The sequence below is a fragment of the Lipotes vexillifer genome, unplaced genomic scaffold, assembly GCF_000442215.2.
Source record: "Lipotes vexillifer unplaced genomic scaffold, Lipotes_vexillifer_v1.1 scaffold1314, whole genome shotgun sequence".
Lineage (NCBI taxonomy): Eukaryota > Metazoa > Chordata > Mammalia > Artiodactyla > Lipotidae > Lipotes > Lipotes vexillifer.
In genome coordinates this window covers 1,176,666-1,190,475 of record NW_006782803.1, presented here as the reverse complement: position 1 = coordinate 1,190,475, position 13,810 = coordinate 1,176,666, and the positions used below count along the sequence as shown (strand labels likewise).

Sequence of the window (13,810 nt, the reverse complement as noted above, 5' to 3'; positions counted from 1 at the left end):
CTCCGGACGCGCACGCTCAGTGGCCATGGCTCACGGACCCAGCTGCTCCGCGGCATGTGGGATCGTGTCCGGACCAGGACACGAGCCCGCGTTCCTTGCATTGGTAGGCGGACTTTCAACCACTGCGGCACCAGGGAAGTCCCTGGAAGCATTTTTAATATCACATAGGTCAAAAATTAAATGCAGTACAGATCATAGAAACATAACGGAGATCTGAGGTATTCAAGGACTAGTTGGAAAATACTTTGAACCTACTGGGTGGCTAAAAGTAGCAATCTTCACTGTATAATGACTACCATAATGACTTCAAATGAACACATTTTAAAGGGATAATTCTTTAAAATGGTATTGCTTGCCTGGTTACTCTTGCAAGCACCACCCCCCTTCAGAAAGAATCTGGGATCTTTTGCTAAGTTATACAGTTGGTAAGTATTCCCAGTCACTTAAGGCCTAGCTTAAACAGTAAAATAAATGAAGATCAAAACTTTATTCATTGGTTCTTTAAGAAAAAAAGTAGTGGATCATGTAGAATCAGAATTATTGTGTTCTGAAAAGCAAGAACATGTCCCCAGTTAAGTGGGTAGTAAACTGCTCTTTTCCCACTTAGTCATCCCAACAAAGGCTGACTCATGCTTCTTTAGATGAGGTTTAAAAAATTCCCGTTTCAGACAGCAATTGCAATTGAGTATAAAGTTTAATTGGAAGAAAACACAAGGAAAAGATAAATGTGCCTAGTGCTATTTGCCCCTGTGTAAACATGCGCTGCCGTCTGTATGTCAGAATCACAGTCCTTCCAGTCAAGGGATTTTCTCTTATACCACCTTCCCTGTATTTACAGAAAAGAAAATTCCAGATTTAGGACAAAGTCCAGTGAGGTGTCTGTGTGTGTGTGTGTGTGTGTGTGTGTGTGTGTGTATACACAAAAAGATTGGGAGAAGAAAGATTCATTGGGGGATAGTGGAAATAGCCAGAGAATAGGGAGAAGTCTATTTGGGAAAGAAATTAGCATGGTGGTTTTTAGAATGTGATTCTCAAAATGTACCCCTCAGAACCACTGCATCACATCAGTTTTCCACTTTCTTAGAAATGCAAATTCTCAGGTACAACCCCAGACCTTCTAGATCTGAAACACTGGGGTGGCTCCAGCAAACTGTTTTGTTTGGTGTTTGTTCAAACCCTCCAGGTCATTCTGGTAGGGTTGACTTTTAGAACTACTGGCTTAAATGACAGTGAAGATCTGCTTGGGTGACTGGAGCAGAGGACTACTCCATAAAGAATTCCAGCTAACAACCACCTTGTCCCTCTGTTTCTGAAATGTTATAATTCTCCAGGAGCATAACTTCATAAGGCATCATTCCTGGTTCTTATGTGGTTGAGACATTCTCACTGTATTCCACTGGGTAATAATTATTTTTTCTATTAAGGGTTATTTGACTCAAAAGAATCCTAGGTATAAATTGTTCCTTTCTGCTCTTTTCTCCAGAAGAAATTAAAGCGTTTAGGTAGACTTCTGTCTAAATTGGTTTTCCACTTAAAGTGTACTTTATCTTTTTGAAAAATACTTTTTTATTTAAATATTTTTTCTCATTTTAATTTAGTCTGCTTAATTTTGCAGAAGGATATGAACTTAGTTTTCCTGTTTCAAAGTTTTGGCTACCTACTCTGTGCTAAAGACTTTAGTTTTGGACATTACATATGGTAAAATCAACCACATAATTTTGAGGATCTGCCAGGAAACTTGAGGTTCAGTGTAAAATGCATAGTGCAAAGCTCTACTTTTCATCCGAACTTTCCATGTCGTTTCACCTGTCAGAGAAAAAAGTTGCTATTGCAGTATTTGATTTTTTTTTTTATGAGATAATTTTTGCACTTGTTTATCCACCATGTTTGGAAAACATTACCCCTTTTTCCTTTCCTTTCTTTCTCTTTCTTTTTCTTTTCCTTCCTCCCTTCTCCTCCCCTCTCCTCTTCAATTTGTTCTTTCTTTTTTTTATACCAGAAAAGGCTTTTGATTTCTCTAAAATAAACTGTTTTGAAATAAAATGTCAAGAACTTGAAAGAAATGTATGGCTAAAAAGACAAGTCAAAGGTGAAGGAGGTGTGATTAACAGATGAAGGACAACAAGAAATAAGGTTCAGCATGACTGGAAACTGGAAACTGGAAATGGAAGGTGGGATAGTCTCAGAATGTACTCTTGGGAACCTTGAGTCTGACAAGGGGTATATGGCAACCTGAGCTATGGGCTATATGGTATAGCTGTAATGTGCATGAGTAATTATGGCTGGTCAGTCACTCACCAGCTATTTGACCTTGTAGGTTACTTACATCATATTGTTGAGGTTCATTTTTGTACTCTATGAAATCTGATTTAACTTACGCATTTTTCAGTGTTGTCATAGGGCTCAGAGAAAACATATAGGTAAAGAAGGCTGAAGCTCAGCAATGCCATATCTACAGTTAGTACATATGGATACTTTTACTGGTAATCCCTCTGTTTTCATAGTTGCATGGTACTCCAGTGTATTAAAACACCACAATTTATCCGTTCATATGGCAAAGGATATTTTGATTGATTCCCATTTTTTTAAAATATGTGATGAACATTCTTGTATATATCTTCTGATGCACATATGGAAGGTTTTACTAGAACAAATAACTGGAATTGAAATTGCTGAGTACTGGGCTGTAAGCACCTTTCCTAGATAATACCAGATTGATTTCTAAGTGGTTGTACTTATTGACACTTCCACTAGTAGTGTATAAAAGCTCTCTTTGCTCCTCATCTTTGCCAATAATTAGTGTTGCCAGATTTTAAAACTTTTGCAAATTTGATGGTTGATAATTGTATTTCATGTGGTATCATTTAGCATTTCCCTGATAAATTGAGCATATTTTAATATACTTAGGGATCATTTGGTTTACTTTTTATAAGAAATGCTTATTCAGATCTCTTTTCAAATTTTTCTGTAATGTTGTTTTTATTTTGCTTATTAATTTGTAGGAGTCTTTGATGTATTTTAGGATACAATCCTTTTTTCTTCTTCAGTCATATGTAATGCAAATATCTTCTCCCAGTTTTGAGCTTGTGTTTTTACTTTTTGTAAACAATGTCCTTTGATATGTAAGATTTCTCTTTTTTTTTTTTATGGTTTGCATTTTGTGTGTGTGCTCTGCTTAAGAAATTCTCTGTTTCCAGAAAGCATAAAGATAATTCCTTAGACTCTATTTTTAAGTTTTAAAGTTTTGTTTTTCAGTCTTTAAATCTCTTAGAACAGATTTCGGTGTATGATCAATGTAAGTTTTTTCAGCATGGACAACCAATTGTACCATCACTCTTTATTGAATAATCTATTTCCACACTGCTCTGCCTGGCTACCTCTGCCATATATTCAGTTTTCATGTGAGGGTGGGTCTATTTCTAGGGGTATTGTGTGTCCTTAGTCTATTTCTGTTCCAAATCCACATTGTCTTACTTAGCACAAATTATAATAAATACTGATATCTGGCGGCACACATAACTTCTATCATGTTCTTCTTCTGGTTTGTCTTTGCTTTTCTACATAATTTTTTAAAAGCCTAAGTTACAAACACATATACATAATATATGATTTTTCTTGAACTGCATTAAATGTATAGAAGGATTTGGGGAGAATTTCATTTTGTGATTTTTAGACTTCCAATCACCAAACAAGGATGCCTATTTATTGAAGTTTCAACTTACTATTCTTTTTCTTATCCTTTGGATTTTCATTATTACTTATTTTTATAGGATCACTAATGTATTTCTAGGTTTGCTTGTTGGTATTAATCCAGGATCTGAGGGTTTTTCAATGGAATAATAATACCTATTTCAGAATATCTAGTCTAATATCCTATCAGAAGTAGAGGACCTATGCAGAGTGTTTTTATATGCAGTTTTCTATTTAAATATGTAGATTACTTTGAGTTTGGTTTCTATGCCAACCTGTTTATGTATTCTTACAAGAAATATATATATATATATGTACACATATATATTATATTTACTTTGTAGGTGGAATAATGTTAACCAGAGAAAAAGCCCATTTTTGGTCAGGAGGAATTTCACGAAGTATGTCTGAAGGAAATTTGTTTGACACAGAAGCCCAAAAATTCTCAAAAAATTGCAATATTACAGGTACAAGAATTTATAATTATTGTAATTTTTTCCTCCACCACCACTAATTATTAGAGAACTACCTCTGAAAAGTGCTACAGAAGATTAAAAGAATGGTAAAATCTAAACTTTACCGTGGAACATCATTAAAAAGATGAGGAAAATAAAATAGTCAAACAACATATAATAAATATTATGAGGAGACAAAAACTAATTATTAAATGAGTGGTGTATTGCAGTAAATATAATGAATTTTGGGGTTAAAGAGATCTCTGTATGTTGGAGTGGGCTAATAAATACAGTATAAAAGAATTGAACAGATTCTCAGAGAAAAAGTAAGTTTTAAGAGAGTCCGATGGAACTGGGTTTGAAGAAAAGTGTAAAAATAAAAGAAACGCAACATTTATTTTTCAAAAAACGTCTTCTGATTTTTAATATATGACACTTAAAGCTCATTCAATCAATGTATAGTTCTATATATACTAAACAAAAAAGTCTGAAAGCTTACTTGAACTCATTTTTCTATTTTAGCTTTCAGTTTCTCTAAAGCAGCACCAGCTTCACAAAGTCCACAGAATCATTATCAATATTTTGCAAAATGACCAAGTATAAGTTGCTCTAAACATAAAAAAATTCAAGATTTTTGAGATATATAGTAATTCATTATAGTTGATATATAAGTATTTTAATGTGTTGCTGATGCTTAAAATACCCACTTTCCAAAGTAACGTGTTTCCATTTTACAGTGGTAATAAGCATGTTCTTTGCCATTTTAAACTTGAAAATTTTCAGGGAATCCCTTCAAGTAGTAAATCTAATGGTGGTCTATTTTTTTCAATGTTTATTTTCATGAAATGTTCATTTTTCATGAAAAAATTCAGTGTTATTAAAATTTATCATTACGAAGTTTTCAGAAAATAATCTAAGAAATGCATGATTGTCTAGTTCAGCATATTATTTTTTAACAAATTATTTTAGCTGTTCACAGATGTATTTGATATTTTTTACATATTGACTATTATCAGAAAAGAAAAACATTAAATGAATAATTTAGATGTAATGAGACCAACCATTCAATATTTAGAAAAATCTGGATAATTGACCAATTATTCTGTTTGTTCAGAGGTATTCTTTCATGAAAATGAAATATAAAACAACGCGTAGGAGAGAGGGGGAAGATGGTGGAAGAGTAAGATGTGGAGATCACCTTCCTCCCCACAGATACATCAGAAATACATCTATATGTGGAACAACTCCTACAGAACACCTACTGAACACTGGCAGAAGACCTCAGACCTCCCAAAAGGCAAGAAACTCCCCCCACATACCTGGATAGGGCGAAAGAAAAAAGAATAAACAGAGACAAAAGAATAGGGACAGGACCTGCACCAGTGGGAGGGAGCTGTGAAGGAGGAAAGGTTCCCACACACTAGGAAGCCTCTTTGTGGGCGGAGAATGCGGGTGGCGGAGGAGGAAAGCTTCGGAGCCGCGGAGGGGAGCGCAGCAACAGGGGTGCGGAGGGCAAAGTGGAGAGATTCCCGCACAGAGGATTGGTGCCGACCAGCACTCACCAGCCCGAGAGGCTTGTCTGCTCACCCGCCGGGGCAGGCGGGACTGGGAGCTGAGGCTCGGGCTTCGGTCGGAGCACAGGGAGAGGAGTGGGGTTGGCAGTGTGAACACAGCCTTCAGGGGGCTAGTGCACCACGGCTAGCCAGGAGGGAGTCCGGGGAAAAGTCTGGACCTGCCGAAGAGGCAAGAGACTTTTTCTTCCCTCTTTGTTTCCGGGTGCGTGAGGAGAGGGGATTAAGAGCTTAAAGGAGCTTCAGAGACGGGCGTGAGCCACGGCTAACAGTGCGGACCCCAGAGACGGGCATGAGATGCTAAGGCTGCTGCTGCCGCCACCACGAAGCCTGTGTGCGAGCACAGGTCACTCTCCACACCTCCCTTCCGAGGAGCCTGATTAGCCCGCCACTGCCAGGGTCCCAGGATCCAGGGGCAACTTCCCCGGGAGAATGCACGGCATGCCTCAGGCTGGTGCAACGTCATGTTGGCCTCTGCCGCCGCAGGCTCGCTCTGCACTCTGTACCACTCCCTCCCCGTGGCCTGAGGGAGCCAGAGCGGCTGAATTAGCGGCTTCTTTAACCCAGTCCTGTCTGAGCGAAGAACAGATGCCCTCCGGTGACCTAAATGCAGAGGCGGGGCCAAATCCAAAGCTGAGCCCCTGGAGCTGTGAGAAAAAGAAGAGAAAGGGAAATCTCTCCCAGCAGCCTCAGGAGCAGTGGATTAAATCTCCGCAATCAACTTGATGTACCTTGCGTCTGTGGAATACCTGAATAGACAATGAATCATCCCAAATTGAGGAGGTGGACTTTGAGAGCAAGATTAATGATTTTTTTTCCCCTTTTCCTCTTTTTGTGAGTGTGTATGTGTATGCTTCTGTGAGAGATTTTGTCTGTATAGCTTTGCTTTCACCATTTGTCCTAGGGTTCTATCTGTCCGATTTTTGGGGTGTTTTTTTAACTTAAAAAAATTTTTTTTTTCTTAATAATTATTTTTATTTTAGTAACTTTATTTTATTTGATCTTACTTTATTTTATTTTATCTTCTTTCTTTCTTTCTCTCTTTCTTTCTACTTTTCCTCCCTTTTATTCTGAGCCATGTGGATGAAAGGCTCTTGGTGCTCCAGCCAGGCATCAGGGCTGTGCCTCTGAGGTGGGAGAGCCAACTTTAGGACACTGGTCCACAAGAGACCTCCCAGCTCCACATAATATCAAATAGCGAAAATCTCCCAGAGATCTCCATCTCAACACCAACACCCAGCTTCACTCAATGATCAGCAAGCTACACTGCTGGACACCCTATGCCAAACAACTAGCAAGACAGGAACACAACACCACCCATTAGCAGAGAGGCTGCCTAAAGTCATAATAAGTCCACAGATGCCCCAAAACACACCACCAGACGTGGACCTGCCCACCAGAAAGACAAGATCCAACCTCATCCACCAGAACACAGGCACTAGTCCCCTCCACCAGGAAGCCTACACAACCCACTGAACCAACTTTAGCCACTGGGGACAGACACCAAAAACAATGGGAACTACGAACCTGCAGCCTGCAAAAAGGAGACCCCAAACACAGTAAGATAAGCAAAATGAGAAAACAGAAAAGCACACAGCAGATGAAGGAGTAAGATAAAAACCCACCAGACCTAACAAATGAAGAGGAAATAGGCAGTCTACCTGAAAAAGAATTGAGAATAATGATAGTGAAGATGATCCAAAATTTTGGAAATAGAATAGAGAAAATGCAAGAAACATTTAACAAGGACCTGGAAGAACAAAAGATAAAACAAGCAATGATGTACAACACAATAAATGGAATTAAAAATACTCTAGAAGGAATGAGTAGGAGAATAACTGAGGCAGAAGAAAGGATAAGTGACCTGGAAGATAAAATAGTGGAAATAACTACTGCAGAGCAGAATAAAGAAAAAAGAATGAAAAGAACTGAGGACAGTCTCAGAGACCTCTGGGACAACATTAAATGCACCAACATTCGAATTATAGGGGTCCCAGAAGAAGAAGAGAAAAAGAAAGGGACTGAGAAAATATTTGAAGAGATTATAGTTGAAAACTTCCCTAATATGGGAAAGGAAATAGTTAATCAAGTCCAGGATTCACAGAGAGTCCCATACAGGATAAATCCAAGGAGAAACAAGCCAAGACACATATTAATCAAACTGTCAAAAATTAAATACAAAGAAAACATATTAAAAGCATCAAGGGAAAAACAACAAATAACACACAAGGGAATCCCCAGAAGTTTAACAGCTGATCTTTCAGCAGAACTCTGCAAGCCGGAAGGGACTGGCAGGACATATTTAAAGTGATGAAGGAGAAAAACTTACAACCAAGATTACTCTACCCAGCAAGGATCTCATTCAGATTTGATGGAGAAATTAAAACCTTTACAGACAAGAAAAAGCTGAGAGAGCTCAGCACCACCAAACCAGCTTTACAACAAATACTAAGGATCTTCTCTAGGAAAGAAACACAAGAGAAGGAAAAGACCTACAATAACAAACCCAAAACAATTCAGAAAATGGTCATAGGAACATACATATTGATAAGACACACACAGACCTAAAGTGAGGGGATGGCAAAAGATATTCCATGCAAATGGAAACCAAAAGAAAACTGGAGTAGCAATTCTCATATCAGACAAAATAGACTAAAATAAAGACTATTAGAAGAGACAAAGAAGGAGACTACATAATGATAAAGGGATCGATCCAAGAAGAAGATATAACAATTGTAAATACTTATGCACCCAACATAGGAGCACCTCAATGCATAAGGCAAATGCTAACAGCCATAAAAGGGGAAGTAGACAGTAACACATTCATAGTAGGGGACTTTAACACCCCACTTTCACCAATGGACAGATCATCCAAAATGAAAATAAATAAGGAAACACAAGCTTTAAATGATACATTTAACAATATGGACTTAATTGATATTTATAGGTCATTCCATCCAAAAACAACAGAATACACATTTTTCTCAAGTGCTCATGGAACATTCTCCAGGATAGATCATATCTTGGGTCACAAATCAAGTCTTGGTAAATTTAAGAAAATTGAAATTGTATCAAGTAACCTTTCTGACCACAATGCTATGAGACTAGATATCAATTACAGGAAAAGATCTGTGAAAATTACAAACACATGGAGGCTAAACAATACACTATTTAATAACGAAGTGATCACTGAAGAAATCAAAGATGAAATTAAAAAATACCTAGAAACAAATGACAATGGAAACACGATGACCGAAAACCTAAGGGATGCAGCAAAAGCAGTTCTAAGAGGGAAGTTTATAGCAATACAATCCTACCTTAAGAAACAGGAAACATCCCGAATAAACAACCTAACCTTGCACCTAAAGCAATTAGAGAAAGAAGAATAAAAAAAAGCTAAAGTTAGCAGAAGGAAAGAAATCATAAAGATCAGATCAGAAATAAATGAAAAAGAAATGAAGAAAACGATAGCAACGATCAATAAAACTAAAAGCTGGTTCTTTGAGAAGATAAACAAAATTGATAAACCATTAGGAGACTCTTCAAGAAAACAAGGGAGAAGACTCAAATCAATAGAATTAGAAATGAAAAAGGAGAAGTAACAACTGACACTGTAGAAATACAAAAGATCATGAGAGATTACTACAAGCAACTCTATGCCAATAAAATGGACAACCTGGAAGAAATGGACAAATTCTTTGAAAGGCACAACCTGCCAAGACTGAATCAGGAAGAAATAGAAAATATGAACAGACTAATCACAAGCACTGAAATTGAAACTGTGTTTAAAAATCTTCCAAAAAACAAAAGCCCAGGACCAGATAGCTTCACAGGCGAATTCTATCAAACATTTAGAGAAGAGCTAACACCTATCCTTCTCAAACTCTTCCAAAATATAGCAGAGGGAGGAACACTCCCAAACTCATTCTACGAGGCCACCATCACCCTGATACCAAAACCAGACAAGAATGTCACAAAGAAAGAAAACTACAGGCCAATATCGCTGATGAACATAGATGAAAAAATCCTCAACAAAATACTAGCAAACAGAATCCAACAGCACATTAAAAGGATCATACACCACGATCAAGTGGGGTTTATTCCGGGAATGCAAGGATTCTTCAATATATGCAAATCAATCAATGTGATACACCATATTAACAAACTGAAGGAGAAAAACCGTATAGTCATCTCAATAGATGCAGATAAAGCTTTTGACAAAATTCAACACCCATTTATGACAAAAACCCTACAGAAAGTAGGCATAGAGGGAACTTTCCTCAACATAATGATGGCCATATATGACAAACCCACAGCCAACATCGTCCTCATTGGTGAAGAACTGAAAGCATTTCCACTAAGATCAGGAACAAGAAAAGGTTGACCACTCTCACCACTCTTATTCAACATAGTTTTGGAAGTTTTAGCCACAGCAATCAGAGAAGAAAAGGAAATAAAAGGAATCCAAATTGGGAAAGAAGAAGTAAAGGTGACACTGTTTGCAGATGACATGATACTATACATAGAGAATCCTAAAGATGCTACCAGAAAACTACTAGAGCTAATCAATGAATTTGGTAAAGTAGCAGGATACAAAATTAATACACAGAAATCTCTTGCATTCCTATACACTAATGATGAAAAATCTGAAAGTGAAATCAAGAAAACACTCCCATTTACCACTGCAACAAAAATAATAAAATACCTAGGAATAAACCTACCTAAGGAGACAAAAGACCTGTATACAGAAAATTATAAGACACTGATGAAAGAAATTAAAGATGATACAAATAGATGGAGAGATATACCATGTTCTTGGATTGGAAGAATCAATATTGTGAAAACGACTCTACTACCCAAAGCAATCTACAGATTCAATGCAATCCCTATCAAACTACCACTGGCATTTTTCACAGAACTAGAACAAAAAATTTCACAATTTGTATGCAAACACAAAAGACCCCAAATAGCCAAAGCAATCTTGAGAACGAAAAATGGAGCTGGAGGAAAAAGGCTGCCTGACTTCAGACTATACTACAAAGCTACAGTAATCAAGACAGTATGGTACTGGCACAAAAACAGAAAGATAGATCAATGGAATAGGATAGAAAGCCCAGAGATAAACCCATGCACATATGGTCACCTTATCTTTGATAAAGGAGGCAGGAATGTACAGTGAAGAAAGGACAGCCTCTTCAATAAGTGGTGCTTGGAAAACTGGACAGGTACGTATAAAAGTATGAGATTAGAACACTCCCTAACACCATACACAAAAATAAGCTCAAAATGGATTAAAGACCTAAATGTAAGGCCAGGAACTCTTAAACTCTTAGAGGAAAATAGAGGCAGAACACTCTATGACATAAATCACAGCAAGATCCTTTTTGACCCACCTCCTAGAGAAATGGAAATAAAAACAAAAATAAACACATGGGACCTAATGAAACTTCAAAGCTTTTGCACAGCAAAGGAAACCATAAACAAGACCAAAAGACAACCCTCAGAATGGGAGAAAATATTTGCAAATGAAGCAATTGACAAAGGATTAATCTCCAAAATTTACAAGCAGCTCATGCAGCTCAATAACAAAAAAACGAACAACCCAATCCAAAACTGGGCAGAAGACCTAAATAGACATTTCTCCAAAGAAGATATACAGACTGCCAACAAACACATGAAGGAATGCTCATTAATCATTAGAGAAATGCAAATCAGAACTACAATGTGATATCATCTCACACTGGTCAGAATGGCCATCATCAAAAAATCTAGAAACAATAAATGCTGGAGAGGGTGTGGAGGAAAGGGAACACTTTTGCACTGCTGGTGGGAATGTGAATTGGTACAGCCACTATGAAGAACAGTATGGAGGTTCCTTATAAAACTACAAATAGAACTACCATATGACCCAGCAATCCCACTACTGGGCCTATACCCTGAGAAAACCATAATTCAAGAAGAGTCATGTAAAAAGAAAAAAAAAAAAAAAAAAAGTCATGTACCACAATGTTCATTGCAGCTCTATTTACAATAGCCCAGAGATGGAAACAACCTAAGTGTCCATCATCGGATGAATGGATAAAGACGATGTGGCACATATATACAATGGAATATTACTCAGCCATAAAAAGAAACGAAATTGAGTTATTTGTAGTGAGGTAGATGGACCTAGAGTCTGTCATACAGAGTGAAGTAAGTCAGAAAGAGAAAAGACAAATACCGTATGCTAACACATATATATGGAATCTAAGAAAAAAAAATGTCATGAAGAACCTAGGGCTAAGACAGGAATAAAGACACAGACCTACTAGAGAATGGAATTAAGGATATGGGGAGGCAGAAGGGTAAGCTGTGACAAAGTGAGAGAGTGGCATGGACATATATACACTACCAAACGTAAAATAGATAGCTAGTGGGAAGCAGCCGCACAGCACAGGGAGATCAGCTCGGTGCTTTGTGACCACCTAGAGGGGTGGGATAGGGAGGGTGGGAGGGCGACGCAAGAGGGAAGAGATATTGGAACATATGTATATGTATAACTGATTCACTTTGTTATAAAGCAGAAACTAACACACCATTGTAAAGCAATTATACTCCAATAAAGATGTAAAAAAAAACAAAACAAGGCAATGTTTGTAGTCTGGATCATTTTCAAGAAGATGTGTTAAATGATTATTATCTAAATTGCTATACATTTGTTTGTAAATCATAATGTCTTAACATAAAGTAACATTACATATGGTCAAATAATCTGGTCAAACAATATCTCTTTCCTCACAATATGAACATTTGACCAAATTTAACATTAATTTTGTAGTATTCATTAGACTGGAGATCAAAAAGCAAATAAAAACTCCTCAATTTTTTAGCTATAATAAAAATTAATCTTGGTTATATCTCAGAATGCCACTTCATCTTTGTTTTTCTTTGTTTTTGTTTAAATAACAACCAGACCCAGGTTTACCTCTCAATTGGCCCGATGATTTCACACTTCATGGCAATAGTGCTTCCAATGCTACGAATCCATTCTGGAATGAACTGTCTGCATCTAACCCATTTTTGGATGACATAATTCAGCTTAGAAATAACCAGAAGAGAGATAATATTTCCATCTTGAAGGAAGATCCTTTTCTTTTTTTTAGAGAAGTAGAAACTGGAAATTCTTTTGGTTCTTCTGGTGATGAACTTGACGTGCATCAGTTGCTTAGGCAGTCTTCCTCAAGGAAATCTGAAAGATCTAAAAGTGTTTCAGAACTTTTTGACATTTTAGATGACACAGCACACGCCCATCAATATATACATAACTCTGACCAGATCTTAGAACAAGACTTAGAATGTCTCCAAAATGATCGAGAGGCTTATAAAATGGCTTGGTTAAGTCAATGCCACCTAGCCTGCTCCTGCCTAGATTTGAATACAATTAATCAGAGTCCTGGATGGGCCCAAACACAAGTTGCAAAGACCACAATAGTTTGCAAATTAAACTACCAGGGAAGGTCAGTACAATTACCTGAATCAGATATCACTGTTCATGTGCCCCAAGGCCATGTAGCTGTGGGAGAATACCAAGAGGTATCTCGAAGGGCTTTTCTAGATCCTCCACAGATGCTAAACCATGATCTTTCATTCACTGTAAGCCCACTGTTGGAAATCATGTTAGGTAACCTTAACACAATGGAAGCCATTTTGCTAGAGATGAAAATTGGAGCTGAAGTGAAAGAGGATCCTTTCAGCCAAGTCATGACAGAAGTGGTGTGTTTTCACAGCCTGGGTAAAGAAGGCCCTTTCAAAGTATTAAACAATTGCTACATTTATAAAGACACCATCCAAGTCAAGCTAGTAGACTTGAGTCAGGCGATGTATCTAGTGGTTGCTGCACAAACTAAAGGTACTCAGTCACCAGCTGCCACCATTTAGGATTATATCCACAAAACCACCTCAGTTGGAATTTATGGGCCCAAATATATCCATCCCAGTTTCACTGCTATTTTCACAGTTTGTGGACATAGTTATATGCCAGGAAGGCTTACAATCTTTGATATTAAGAAGGGTGAGGGGCTTCCCTGGTGGCGCAGTGGTTGAGAGTCCGCCTGC

The 13,810-nt window shown here is 37.6% G+C and overlaps 1 protein-coding gene across 1 annotated transcript in view; it reads left to right on the top strand.

Moving 5' to 3' along the window:
* Nucleotides 1–4,042: 4,042 nt before the first annotated feature.
* Nucleotides 4,043–13,810, top strand: part of MACC1 (MET transcriptional regulator MACC1) — a 26,349-nt gene continuing 16,581 nt past the window's right edge. Inside the window, 2 exon segments of the mRNA XM_007455402.1 lie at nucleotides 4,043–4,157; nucleotides 12,669–13,759. Of these exon segments, the coding sequence (XP_007455464.1) occupies nucleotides 4,043–4,157; nucleotides 12,669–13,759 (1,206 nt within the window).